This window comes from Vanacampus margaritifer, chromosome 2 (genome assembly GCF_051991255.1).
Source record: "Vanacampus margaritifer isolate UIUO_Vmar chromosome 2, RoL_Vmar_1.0, whole genome shotgun sequence".
NCBI lineage: Eukaryota > Metazoa > Chordata > Actinopteri > Syngnathiformes > Syngnathidae > Vanacampus > Vanacampus margaritifer.
This window is the reverse complement of record NC_135433.1, coordinates 30,943,478-30,956,045: the sequence shown is the minus strand read 5'-3', so window position 1 is coordinate 30,956,045 and position 12,568 is coordinate 30,943,478. Positions and strand designations below refer to the sequence as shown.

Below are 12,568 nucleotides of genomic sequence, written 5' to 3'. Positions count from 1 at the left end.
AATTAAAAGTGAATTAAAATGAAATTACACCTGCTGACCTACTTCTCCACCCCCCCCACCTCCCATTTCGACCAGTAGCCTGCTGCCTGTGCGATGACCTCATCGCCCCACCCCGTCCATGTGTGTGCGTTCAATGATGCAGATGATCCACTGGTCTGTGATTGATGTGCTCCTCCCCCTCCCCCCCCCTTTGCGAGGCGCCATTTAGTACCTCACAGTTTGCGGTGACGGGGGAGGGGACAGACGGTGGGTGTGGGTGGGTGCAAAAGAAGAGCAGGAGGAGGCACGCACACATACAGATACACACACACACAAGGGCAGTGACAATGTTTTGAATGGCGAGAAAACTCCAAAAATGTTTTCTTTGACTTTTCCTTCGCTTTTGTTTCAAGCAGCTGTGAATGGAGACTACAGGCACACAAAAGCAAAGGGGCCCACAAACGCACACGCACGCACAGCGTTTCATTTAACAGCACTTCACTTCCTCCCCCAGCTAAAAGGAGGCTATTTTGTCATTGATCGCAGCAGTGCCACTCACAGGTTGTGAAAGCTTTTCTGAGCTTTTGAGCTCAAGAGTCGGTCTCTTCTTCCGTTCCGTGGCCGTGTGACTTTTATTCATCTAAAAGTGCCGGGTCTAGTAGATAAACCCGTCTGCTGGGTCCTATTGGCCCCTACAAAGGGATCGTGAGCAGGGTTATTATAGTTTTGGATTTTTTTAATTTTAGTTAGTTTTTATTTCGTTTTCAGTTATGTTTTTTAAATGTAGTTAGTTTTAATTACTTTTCAAGTTGGTTCTGTTAGTTTTTATTAGTTTTAGTTATTTCATAAATGCTTAGTTTTAGTTAGTTTCAGTATTAGTTTGAGTTAAAAAAAAAAAAAAAAGTATTGTGGGTAATATTTAAAAATCACCAGAAAATGCTTTTCTATTGGCTGCTGCTAGATGATGTCACCTTTATGCGACACACTTTTAAACGTCCTTATTGCGGTTAATATCAAAATAAATCTACTTAAAATGACATTTAAAATAATCTCCAAAGGCTCATGCATTAAATTTATTACCAAAGACTAAAACGAAGGACATTTTTTCTGTAATTATAGTTAGTTTTAGTTAGTTTTGTAAACATAAAATGTAGTTTCAGTTAGTTTTCGTTTTTTTTAAAGCATTTTCATTTTTTTTTATTTCATTAACGAATTTTTATATATTTTTTATTCGTTAGTTTTAGTTATCTAAAATAACCTTGATCGGGAGTCAGATTGGCCAGTGCCCCGCTACAGCCAGCAGGTGGCGCGCTTTCCACTATAAAGTGTCCCAAAATATTGTATCCAACCTACAGAATAGTCCTCCATAGAATAAAGTAGTCAACTAAATGAATACAAAAGTCATAAATAGGCTACATACAGGTACTGTAGTAAGTTTGTGTGGCAGGCTACTGATAGGGAATTACTGTAAATGTTCTGACAACAGCTTCAGATTCTTTTTTCTTTTTTTTTCTGGAGCAGTTTCAGATTCTTATATGAAGGTCTTTGTTGTCCTTTCATTCCAACAAGTCTTAATGCTGTAGCGAAGTTTTTGTTGCATTATCGTGGTTCATTAATAGAGTCAGATGAATGTATCCATCCATTGACTGGACTCAAGTCAGAACAGAGCAAAGCTTGTTCCTGTACAGGAAATGACATACAAAAAATGGAAGCTGCTACAATTATAAAAAGTTCATTAACTCAACTGACATGACATCCAGACATGTAATAAAAAGTAGGGATGTCTGGGGATTATATTTGTTTAATCATAATTAATTGGATGACTTCAATAGTTAACTCACAATTAATCGCAAATTTTATGTATGTTCTAAACGTACAATAAAACAGACAATAAAATATTTGTTTTTTAAGTTTTCATACTCTTGTTAACATAAAAGTGGAAAAAATGTTGAACTTATACTGTAGAAATGTGGCTGCATCTTTTAGTTATTGATACAGTAATTTCATAATAATTCATAAAATTTAGCGGTCATTAATCACACTTTTTTTTAATTTTATTTTTTTATTGTGGCATTAAAGGAACTTTAAATCAACTCAAAATTAACGCACTCATTTTGATCAAAAGTGACAATATCTCCCACCTAATGCAGGACACCATCAAAGCATGCGGTTTTAGGGCTAATTCATAAAATTCATCTATTTCAATATCCTTGAAATTTTGTTATTGAAGTGAATCCACAGCCATTTTAAACAATATTCATATGTTATAAGTAATGACATTTAATTAGTTTTGAAATTCACATATTTAGGCTGATTGGAAACTGAATGAATACATTCTAATAAAATTGTGTGATTTAAATCAAATGAATTGAATAAAAATACTGCCATGATTCATTTTTCTGAGTGTACCTCAGCGAGCTTCATCCATGTTTTCATGGCACCCACAGCAAAAAAGTCCAGTGCTGAATTAACTCCCACAGAGTTGAATCAACATTTTTAAAATAGTTGAATATTTAACACCGTCAGAGAGTACATTTCTAACTCACTAAGCAGAGTAGACAAGTAACGCTCTCCTCGGACAGCTGCTTTCTCTCTCTCTCTCACTCAGTGTTAGTTTGACTCCTTAAAAGTTTATCCGGAATGGGATTTGAACCCCAGTACAGTATTGTGTATCTCAAATACCCACTGAGCCATCCATGCACCGCATTTCTTGATCTTTGTAAATACTTTTGATGTCGTCAAAAGTACACCAGTTGGACAGGAAGGTTATCATTCATTTCACTGTAAACAATCGAAGACTATCAACTAGTTGAGAACACTTCTTTGGAAGAGAACATTCTAAACATATTTCTGTTGACCACGTACAGCCTCAATATGTGAGTGAAAATGACTTCTTGGGCCCAAACTGCAGTTTTTCCTCATTTGTCCAAAGCGCATTTAAAGCAGTATCTTGCCAATGTGCATGATGGCAGGTTGCAATCTTCCAAAATGACAGACTAATTGATAGGGTAGAGCTTCCATCTCTAGTCTTTAAACGGAAAGTGATGCAAACATTCATCTATTCATGTTCTATAGCGCTTGTCCTCATTAGTGTGATGGGCCAGCTGGAGCTTATCCCAGTTGACTTTTAGCGAAAGCCTGGACTGGTTGCCAGCCAATGGCCGGTCGCATATGTGACCATTAACACTCACTTTCGCACCTACGGACAATTTAGACTTCAGTGAAGCCAACATATCTGTTTTTTGAAGGTGGGAGGAACAGTAAATCTCGTAGAGTAATTTTTACTTTAAAAAAGGCTATATTTTACAGAAGCGTATTGCATTCACTTGAAAAAAAAAGTCCTGTTTTTCTGACTAATTTTTTGGGGGAGCTTTGTTTTTTTGAGTATTTTTTCCCTGCTTTTTTGAGTTTTTTTTCTGTTTAAAAATAATCATTTTCCTCTGTTTTTCAGATTTTTTTTCCAGTTTTTCAGAGTAATTTTCCCGTTTTATAATTATTATTTTTTTGAATATTTTTTTTCTGTTTTTCCGATTTTTTTTTTTAAAGGGGTTTTCCCTCAGAGATTAGAGAACAAACCACAATACAGTATACACATTCATTCCTTTATTGAGAGCCAGTAAGTAAACATGACCATCTTATTGCATATGGAGGTATGCGGGAAAGTGTCCGCTTCCGGTATTAGTAAGTTTGCAACAAGTCACTTGGAGTTTAGAGGTAAAAAATAAAACAAAAATACTCAGAAAAACAGAACACCGTTTTTCGAAATATTTTTTTTCTTCTGTTTTTTTAAAAATATTTTTTTCCCATTTTTTCTGAATAATTAACCCCCCCTGTTTTTCTGAATATTTTTTTCAGCTTGTTTTTCTGAAAAAAAAAATTTGACCGAAAAAAAAATTCAGAAAAACAAGAAAAAATAAATACTCAAAATAACAAAGCTCCTCCCAAAAATTTGTCAGAAGAAAGGAGGTTTTTTTTTTTCAAGTGAATGCAATACACTTCCGTAATATTTGGCCCCACTCTAAACAGAGTAAACTTTACACTTGAAAGACAGTAAAATACTAAAACAAACAAACAACAAAAAACATTAAACGGTTGAGGAACAATCCTACGTCAGCATGGAAGACAACCACTCTACCACTTGACTTATTGTGGGGTATTTTACTCTCTTCTGAGTATAAAGTTTACTCTGACTGAGACCCATAATAGAGTAAAATTGACTCTAAAAAAAATGCACTGTGGAGCCGGAGAACCCACACAAGCACAAAGGAACATGCAAATTCCACACAGGAAGCCCAGATGTGCTAACCACAAAAACCTGCCGCTACACCAAAGTGAACATAAAAGAAGCCTCGAAATGAATGCTTGAAATTGACACGTGTTTCTTTTCTGGCAATATGCTACAAGCACAGTCACATTTTTTCCCCCAATCAGATTGAATTCCTCCTCAGATATCCGTCCGTCCGTCCGTTTGGCTGCTCGTCCATCCATCATCCTTCTTCCAGTGAGCCAATCAATACGTGATGTCAGGGCGAGGTAAGTGATGAGTTCAGAGTCATAAAGCCACATGATAGGCTGACACAGCGCCATCAGCAGCCGCTGCTGGAAATTGATGGAGCACAGAATTCGGGATCATATTTCACCCTTCTCTCCCTCTCTCGCGCGAACGCGCGCGCGCGCGCACACACACACACACACACACACACACACACACACACACACACACACACACACGCACGCACGCACGCACGCACGCACACACACACGCACACTGAATGAGGATCCTGTATCTCCTGCCACAGAAATGGATTTTCCCCAGCAGACCACACAGGGTGGATTCATATCTCTATTGATTTAGACGTGGAGATGAACTGAAAGGAATAAAATGAGATCAGCCTGAGAAGTAAATTGCAAATTAATCAAATTAAGATGGAGAGATAGAAAAGGTTGCAAATATTCACGAGGTATTCAATTGCAACAAAAAGAAATCGAAATATCAAATGAATGATGAGATGTGATGATTAAAAGTGTGTTTCAACCAAGGCGAGATGAAGGTCATCATCGGTGAACATGTGGAAACGGGTTGTTCAACAACACCAGGAATTGAAGATACTCAACTGAACAGAATACGCTGAGGTTACGAAATGTGTGAGCCCCAAAAAAGTGTTGTAGTAGTGCTGGTGGGGAAAAGAGGGCATTTGGTCAGCCTAAACACCACATACAGGTGTGCCTTGAGATAAGAAGTTAATTCATTTTACAAAAACACTTGTAACGTAATGCAATTTGATTGCAAATCCTCTTTTCTCATTGAACTGGAAGGAACGGTCATTAATCCATTCTAGCATTTCCCTCCAAAAACAAAAACATGTTATAATGTCAATTTGAATGAGAAAATAAAAAACACTCCATACCATTGTACTTTTTATAATCACAACTTTTGTTAGTATAAGCGGTTCGGGCTGACTCCACTTCTGTTGGCATCTTTTTTCCATCTGTGCAGCTAACAGCTAAATGCTGATTCACCATATTTGTTTTTAATTATGACCCAAGTCAGCAGACCTACTGGATTTATATTCCAATCTCCAATCACATTTCTTTAGTGTATTCAGGACCAAAAACATTCCGTGATTTATAGACCAGTAGCAGAATTTTAAAGAGAAGTCAACCCCAAAATTTTCTTTAATAATATTTTGTACTACATTCTGATTAATATTGTATTTGTGGAATATGAGTTAAGCAACAAGATCCAACCGTTTTTATCTGCCGGGGGCGGCCATTTTGCCACTTGCCGTCGACTGAAGATGACATCACAGCTGCTCAGGGCTCACGTCCAATCATAGCTAAGCTTCAGAAAAGAGGTACCAGATGCCATTCCTGACACAACCCACCTAAAAAGTACACATGAACTTTTACTGAATTATGTACAGAATATTCGTTTAATTTGGCACGATTTCTCCCCCAAATGTGAGAAATTTGAATTTCCGAGCACTCTTCTCTCAGTAATGAAGAAGCTCATTCTGCCATTACGGCAGAAAAGTACACATCCTCCATTGAGGCAGAGGCGGAAGTGAGGTTGAATGAATGTCACCGTGCTGTGGAGGCGGTGCGCCGGCTCACGTTTCTTCCATTTGTTTCCCTTGGTAACAGAAGGAGAGATAGTCACAACCTCAGAGCAAACAGGACGACATCTGGACCGGATTCTCTCCTTCTCCTCCTTTGTTCGTCTCCCTCTCAAAGTCGTCCCTCTCCTCTCCTCTCCTCTCTTTCGTTCCTCTGCCCTCCCTCCCTCCATTTTTTTTTTTCATATTCCCCTCACTGTGCCACTCTCCGGGGGCTATCAATCATAGAGGCTGTGACGGCAGCCAGGCTGTAGGTGGTCATGCCGATGGCAGATGGCTCTTTATCGCTCCAGCCCGGCCTCGCCATGACAACCACAGAGAGCAGGAAGTCACACATCCAGCAGAGTGGAGAGATTCGTGTTGACAGGGCGCGCACGCGCACACTATCTATCTATCTATCTATCTATCTATCTATCTACTGTCCGTCCGTCCGTCCGTCAAGCATGATTTACCACGATTCCCAATAGCAGGGGGTAAATTACATATGCTCACTCACGCTTGACTGCTCAAAAGTAGTGGAGAGCAAAGGACAAAAAAAAAAAAAAAAGTCCTAAATGTTTTAACTGTAATCCATCGATACAGTGTAGGATTTAATCCACAATCCAGGAGTGTTGTGTTAACAATAGCAGTCTAGTAGAGCACATACAGTGCCGTGAAAAGGTAATTGTCCTCTTCTCACTGTTTAACACCATCAAACCAATATTGTGATCAAACAAAGATAATCCAAATAAAGATAAAATGCCATTTTTGGATAATGATGTCATGTAAAGTATTAAGGAGGGGGTGGGGTGGGGAGGAATGCTCTCCAAGCTATCTGGCCCTGTGTGCAAAAAGTACTGCCCCTAATCACTTTTTTTTTTTTAACTGAGCTAATTTCCATTGACCAGAATGACCACACCCAAGCCCGATTACCCCCAGACCTCTTAAATCAAGACATTACTATCTAAATAAAGATCTTAATAAGCAAAATGATCCAAAGAAACTCAAAAACTGATGAGAAAGAAAGTCGTTTAGAACTCCAGCAAGCCACGGTAAAATCCATGATCCAAAAATGGAGAAAACATTTCAGTTGTTGTTGCTGAGGTTGACCCAACCTATTATCAGGTTTAGGGGGCAAGTAGCCTACTTTTCACACAGGGATTAGTAGATTTGACTATTTTTCTTCCCTTAATCAATAAAATCACCATTTAAAAGCTGCCTTTTAAATTTACTTAAATAAGCTTTGATATTTACATTTTTGATTAAATCAAACACTAAAATTGGGAAACTATGCAAAATAGCATTTGAGAATTGATTTTCATAGCACTGTACATCCACCATGGCTGATCTCGCAGGTGACGCTGTTATACCCCAATCCTGTAGGAGGCGCACATGTAATACTGCCGCTCTGTTGGTGCCCCACGAGGCTACAAAACGAGCGGACTGCAACTAACTTTGCCCGCCTTGATGTGCTTCACAGATGTAAAATAAATACATAAATAAATAAATTATAGAAAATAAAATTAAAATAAAAGGTAACCCCCCCCCCCTTATTTTTAGCATAATATGGAAATATAAATATAATATTGGGTATGTATATTACTTATAGAATACATCATACTGATGGATAGATGACCACAGATAGGACTGATAAAAACATCTAAGAATACTGTACACACTGCAGGCTTGGCATTTCAGTGTGTGTGCGCGTCTGGGGCGGCTGGTGGATTTCACGTTCCACTTCTTCAGGCAAGGCGATTAGGCCAGACGTCTGTCACACACACATACTACGCCGCTCCCCACTGTCTGCTGGGATAAACGCACACTCCTACACACAGAGAGAGAGAAAGAGAGAGAAAGAGAGCGAAAGAGAGAGAAAGAGAGAGAGATAACTGGTTCCAAGGGACACTTCTACAGTGTGTTCGATTTTTTTTTTAAATAATTTCAAACCATTGTCGTCAGAAGAGGGCTACAGTGCAGTGATGATCCTTTTCCCCAAAACGTCATTTTTGAAATGAAATAAATCTGTTAAGCATAATGCGAGATTTTGTTCAGGGTTTTTCCATACACAACACATTTGCACAAGTGGAACAGCCTACAGCCACTTCCAAAGATGGGCTGATATAATTTGCCTTAATTTAGTGTTGTCAATGGCCTTTCAGTGATGCAGCTTCCATCTGTTATCAGTGAATTACGTCAAACTGAGACAAGCTACATGAAGGCATCACTTTGAAGGCTCCATTTGACTGGAACATTTCTCACTCACAAGAAATCACCAAAAAGCTTTTTATAGAGCGTTGGTTTATCAAGTAGATTCTAAGAAGCACTTGCGTGAATTTGCATATAAGAGACAAAATACGACCAGTATGTTTTGGAATAGTGCACAACAGAATCCCACTTTTCCCGACACAATTACACACACAGTTGCACAAATGCTCACGCACGCACACACATAGTCTGGCTGTCAATTTGTATTTTGTAAACTTCTCCTGTGAGAGGAAGGCCATTTCTGACTACTGGCTACAGCACACACTGTTTTTATTTTATTTTTTAACTTCACCTCTTCTTGACCAGTGAGTCACTGCTACTAAAGTATAATATTTATTATTTTTATTACAACAGTGCCATGAAAAAATATTTGCCCCTTTCAGAAACAAATGTAAAGAACAAAGATAACCTACACAGTATATTCTGTAGAGTAATTTAAACTGACTCTGAGAAATTTGAGTTGAAAAAAAAAGTCACTCTAGGATTTGAGGAACAAATCCAAAAATGACCCCAAGAGAATACGACAACTCATCCAGGTCACAAAGGAACCCAGGAGAACATTTTAAGAAGTGCGGGCCTCCCTCACCTCAGTTAAGGACAGTGTTCATGACTAAACAATGAGTAAGAAACTGGGAAAGAATGGCAGAGTTCCAAGACAAAAAAACACTGCTGACCAAAAAGTACATAAAGGCTCACATCTGAAAGAAGACTTTTGGGAGAATATTCGACAGAATGACAAAATGAAAGTGGTACTTTTTGGAAGGTGTGTGGCTCGTTAATGTAGCAGAGAATCCCTCTTGTGTCGCAGTGTGAATGTAACACAGCATTTGAGAAAAAGAACATCATACCAATAATCAAACATGGTGGTGGTGTGATGGTCTTGGGTTGCTTTGCTACTTTTGGACCGGGACTTCCTGTGAATGACGAAACAATGAATTCTGCCGTTTACCGGAACATTCTGCGGGAGAATATTTTGCAATTTTTTTTTCTTCAAGTAAAAACATTTAGCTAAAATCTCTTATGTGACCCGGTGGCATTTTAATTGCTGTCTGGTCAAGTTAACTTTTCCCCGTAAAAGCACATCATCACATGTACAGGGAGGAAGCACACATCATTTTGCAAAAGCGGCAACTGCTCTTCAGACTCAATTCTGTAAACTTTCCCTAATCCAATACTAAAATTGCAAGAATGAAATCATACTTCTATAAATTATGGCATCAGTCTCCTTAAGTTTTCTGTCATATTGAAAGAAATATTTGCATGTTCATGTCAAATTCTTGTTGTATTGGTCTTGCATCCTCCAATGATTATTTTATTGCTTCTTTTTAAAATTCAACTGTTGCAAATAGTTTGATGCATTTATTTTTTTACTTTGGGGATTCATTTCAAATTGAGACCATTATATGACAAGCCGCGTGATAAAGTAGGCTGAGACAAACTGAGGTTTGGTTTCCTAGGCGAATATCATGATTCACTTTTATTAAAAGCATCATAGCTACAAGTCATCAATACATGATGTCTCAAAAAAAAAGACACACCCAAAAAGAAAAGGAAAAAAAACAAGGAGAAAATAAAACATTTACATTGTAAGTCTGTAAACTTCAAGGCTAGATAAGAATTTTGAGGTAATGCTCTTCAGCTTGCTGGCTAAAAGTAACAAGTCCATTTTTTTTTTCAAGAAAAGTAGCTAAGTAATAAAGGTACCTGATTACTTTAACTCTTTAACACCAGTGCATCAACAGGAACAGAGTGAGACAAAATTGATTGCAGTACTTTTGTCATCAGTTACAGTTTTAGTTTTTTTTTCTTCTTCTATTAATACGACACTTGTGGTTTAATTCATAGAGGCCGTGTGTTGGGCGAGTTATGATGGAACATTCAAAAGCTGCCATAGTTATTGCTGTCTCAGCATCACGGAGATGTGACAAGGTGTGTATATATTTTTTTTATAAGTGTGCTGGCCTGGCTGTGATAGTGAATGTTGTTAAGATGGGATGTGTACTTTCAAATATTTGAAGCACGTGTGGCGCTTGATTTGTCTCGAATCGCTTCAGACATCACTTGGAAATCGAAACAAATCAAGCACTCCTGCTTTTCAAGTAAATAAAAAAGAAAAGAAAAGAAAAGACAACAAACGTCAACTCCAAATTCATTGTTGACCTTCATATAGTTAGAAGAACACGTTTCAGTCCTGTTCTGGCCAGGTCGGGCGTCAGTGTGTGTGACTAGAGCAACAGTCTTATTATTTAGGAGAGGGGAGCAGCGGGTGGTCTCCAACCAGCAGGGTGCGACAGGCCAAACATCAACATCCCCGTGTGGCTCCAAGTCCTTTCACAGGACCCCCCTTGGGGGGTGTGGCTAGCTGCCCCTACGCCAAGCTGACCAATCAGGGAGGCCTGAGCGGCAGACGCAGCCCGTCTGCCTTTTGCGGTGCTACAAACGAGCTCCTTTCCAAGTGACAAGACAGGATTTGGAGACTGGCAGTGGAAAGACTCAAAACTGGCATTCAAACAGTGTGGGACATTAGGGAGGGGCTCTAACAGTATAAGGTCAGCTTGTGTGTAGACACACACTTTACACACACACACAGCTGAAGAGAGGGGGCTGAGTGGGTCCTGCCACTTTACAGGAGGCTATTTAGGGCTACAGTGGGTGTAGTGGTAGGCTGCTAGGTTGTGTGTGTGTGTGTGTGTTTGTGGTAGTCAGGTTGGTCTGCTTATCCTCCTTAAGAGTCCGACGTGGGAAAACTACAGGAATAAGCTACATTAACTCCATTTCCCACAATTCATTCTGGGGAAGCTTCAGCTGACGTTTCTTCGCTCTAGACGAGAAGCTTCCCAGAAATGTCGAGCAGTCGTACAAGCACGATAAGTTCAACTAAAACAAGGTTCGAGAGCTGAAAGCAGCAGCAATCATAATAATAATAATAATAATAATAATAACAACAATAATAATAATAATAATAGCACTACTGGAACTTTGTGAAGACCAAGTGTAGATGCAAACTGGCCAACAGTCTTTGAAGATGAGGTGAGCTGTGACTACACTAACAATTCATTTAACTTAACGCACACACCTCGTGTCTTTCGGACAGCGAGGAAATACAAGCCCAGAAAAAAAAAGGAAAACAAAAAAAAGATTGTTTTGTTGGTGGAAGCTTGTAAAGTCGGAGAAGGGAGGGGAGGGGTGGTGAGGAAACGGCCACTGCCACTGTCAGTTTTGGGTTTATTTCAGTCGGTCAGTCTCTACTCATCCTCTTCTTCGTCTCCGATCATCCCTCCGTCCTCCACAAGCGACTCCTTAGCTTCACTTTTGTTCTCCTTCGCAGTTGCGCTCTCCTCAGCCAAGTCGCTCTCTGCCCCTCGCGCATCCTCATCCTCATTTTCCTCGCCCGCCTCCTTGTCGTCTCTGGAAGGTTTCTCGGCCGTGGCGCAGCCACCCGGTGCTCCCACGGCGCTCTGAAGCTCAGAAAGGGCAGCGGCGGGGAAACCGGCCAGGCCGAGACCCCCGAGGCCCGGAGGTAGGAACATGGAGGGGTAGAGGAGGCCGGGGGCCATGGTGGAGAGGAGGAAAGGGTTGAATGCCAGAGAATTGGCCGACATGCCGGCGGCGGCCAGCAGGGCGGCGGCTTCGCCGTTGAGGGAGGACGAGTCTGCCTGAGAACCTGCAGCCGGGATCTGAGGGGCCGCGCTCCTGTTGCTTTGGGAATCCTCCATCTTCTCTCCACCTTCCTCGTCCTCTTTGTCAATTTTCATCTTCTTTCTAAGATTTTCACCTTCGCTGCCATCAGCTTCCTCCTCATCTTCCTTTTCTCCCCCCTCATCACCATCTACCCCATCTTTGTCCTCTTCCTTTCCCCTGCGTTTGGCCGCCGCGGCTTCCTCGCCTTCTCCTCTGTCTCCATTCCCTGATGCGGAGGCCGCCGCGGGGTTGGACGCCGTCGCCAAGTTTCCACCAAAGAGCCCGCCGAGGCTGAACATGTTTGGGATAGCTGCGGCCATGTTGGGCAAGCCTCCCATGCCCGGCAGCATGAGGGGTAGCATGGAGGCGGCGGCGGCGGCCTGCTTGGGGTCAGTGGTGGTGGGGAAAGCCATGAGACCGGCGGCCAACTGGAGGGACTGGAGGCTTTGCAGGGAGGAAAGATCCATCCCTCCGAAGAGACTGTTCAGCAGCAGCGGGTTGATTCCTCCTACAAAACGCAAAAAGTCATGTGCAAGAAATTAGAA

The 12,568-nt window shown here is 40.7% G+C and overlaps 1 protein-coding gene across 4 annotated transcripts in view; it reads right to left on the bottom strand.

Moving 5' to 3' along the window:
- Positions 1-9,781: 9,781 nt before the first annotated feature.
- The window catches only part of chd7 (chromodomain helicase DNA binding protein 7), a 79,636-nt gene continuing 76,849 nt past the window's right edge, over positions 9,782-12,568 (bottom strand). For all 4 annotated transcript variants that reach the window (XM_077555839.1, XM_077555842.1, XM_077555840.1 and 1 more), the window contains exon 41: positions 9,782-12,531. In XM_077555839.1, the coding sequence (XP_077411965.1) occupies positions 11,588-12,531 (944 nt within the window). In that variant the 3' untranslated portion in view covers positions 9,782-11,587. The remainder of the gene's footprint in view (positions 12,532-12,568) is intronic.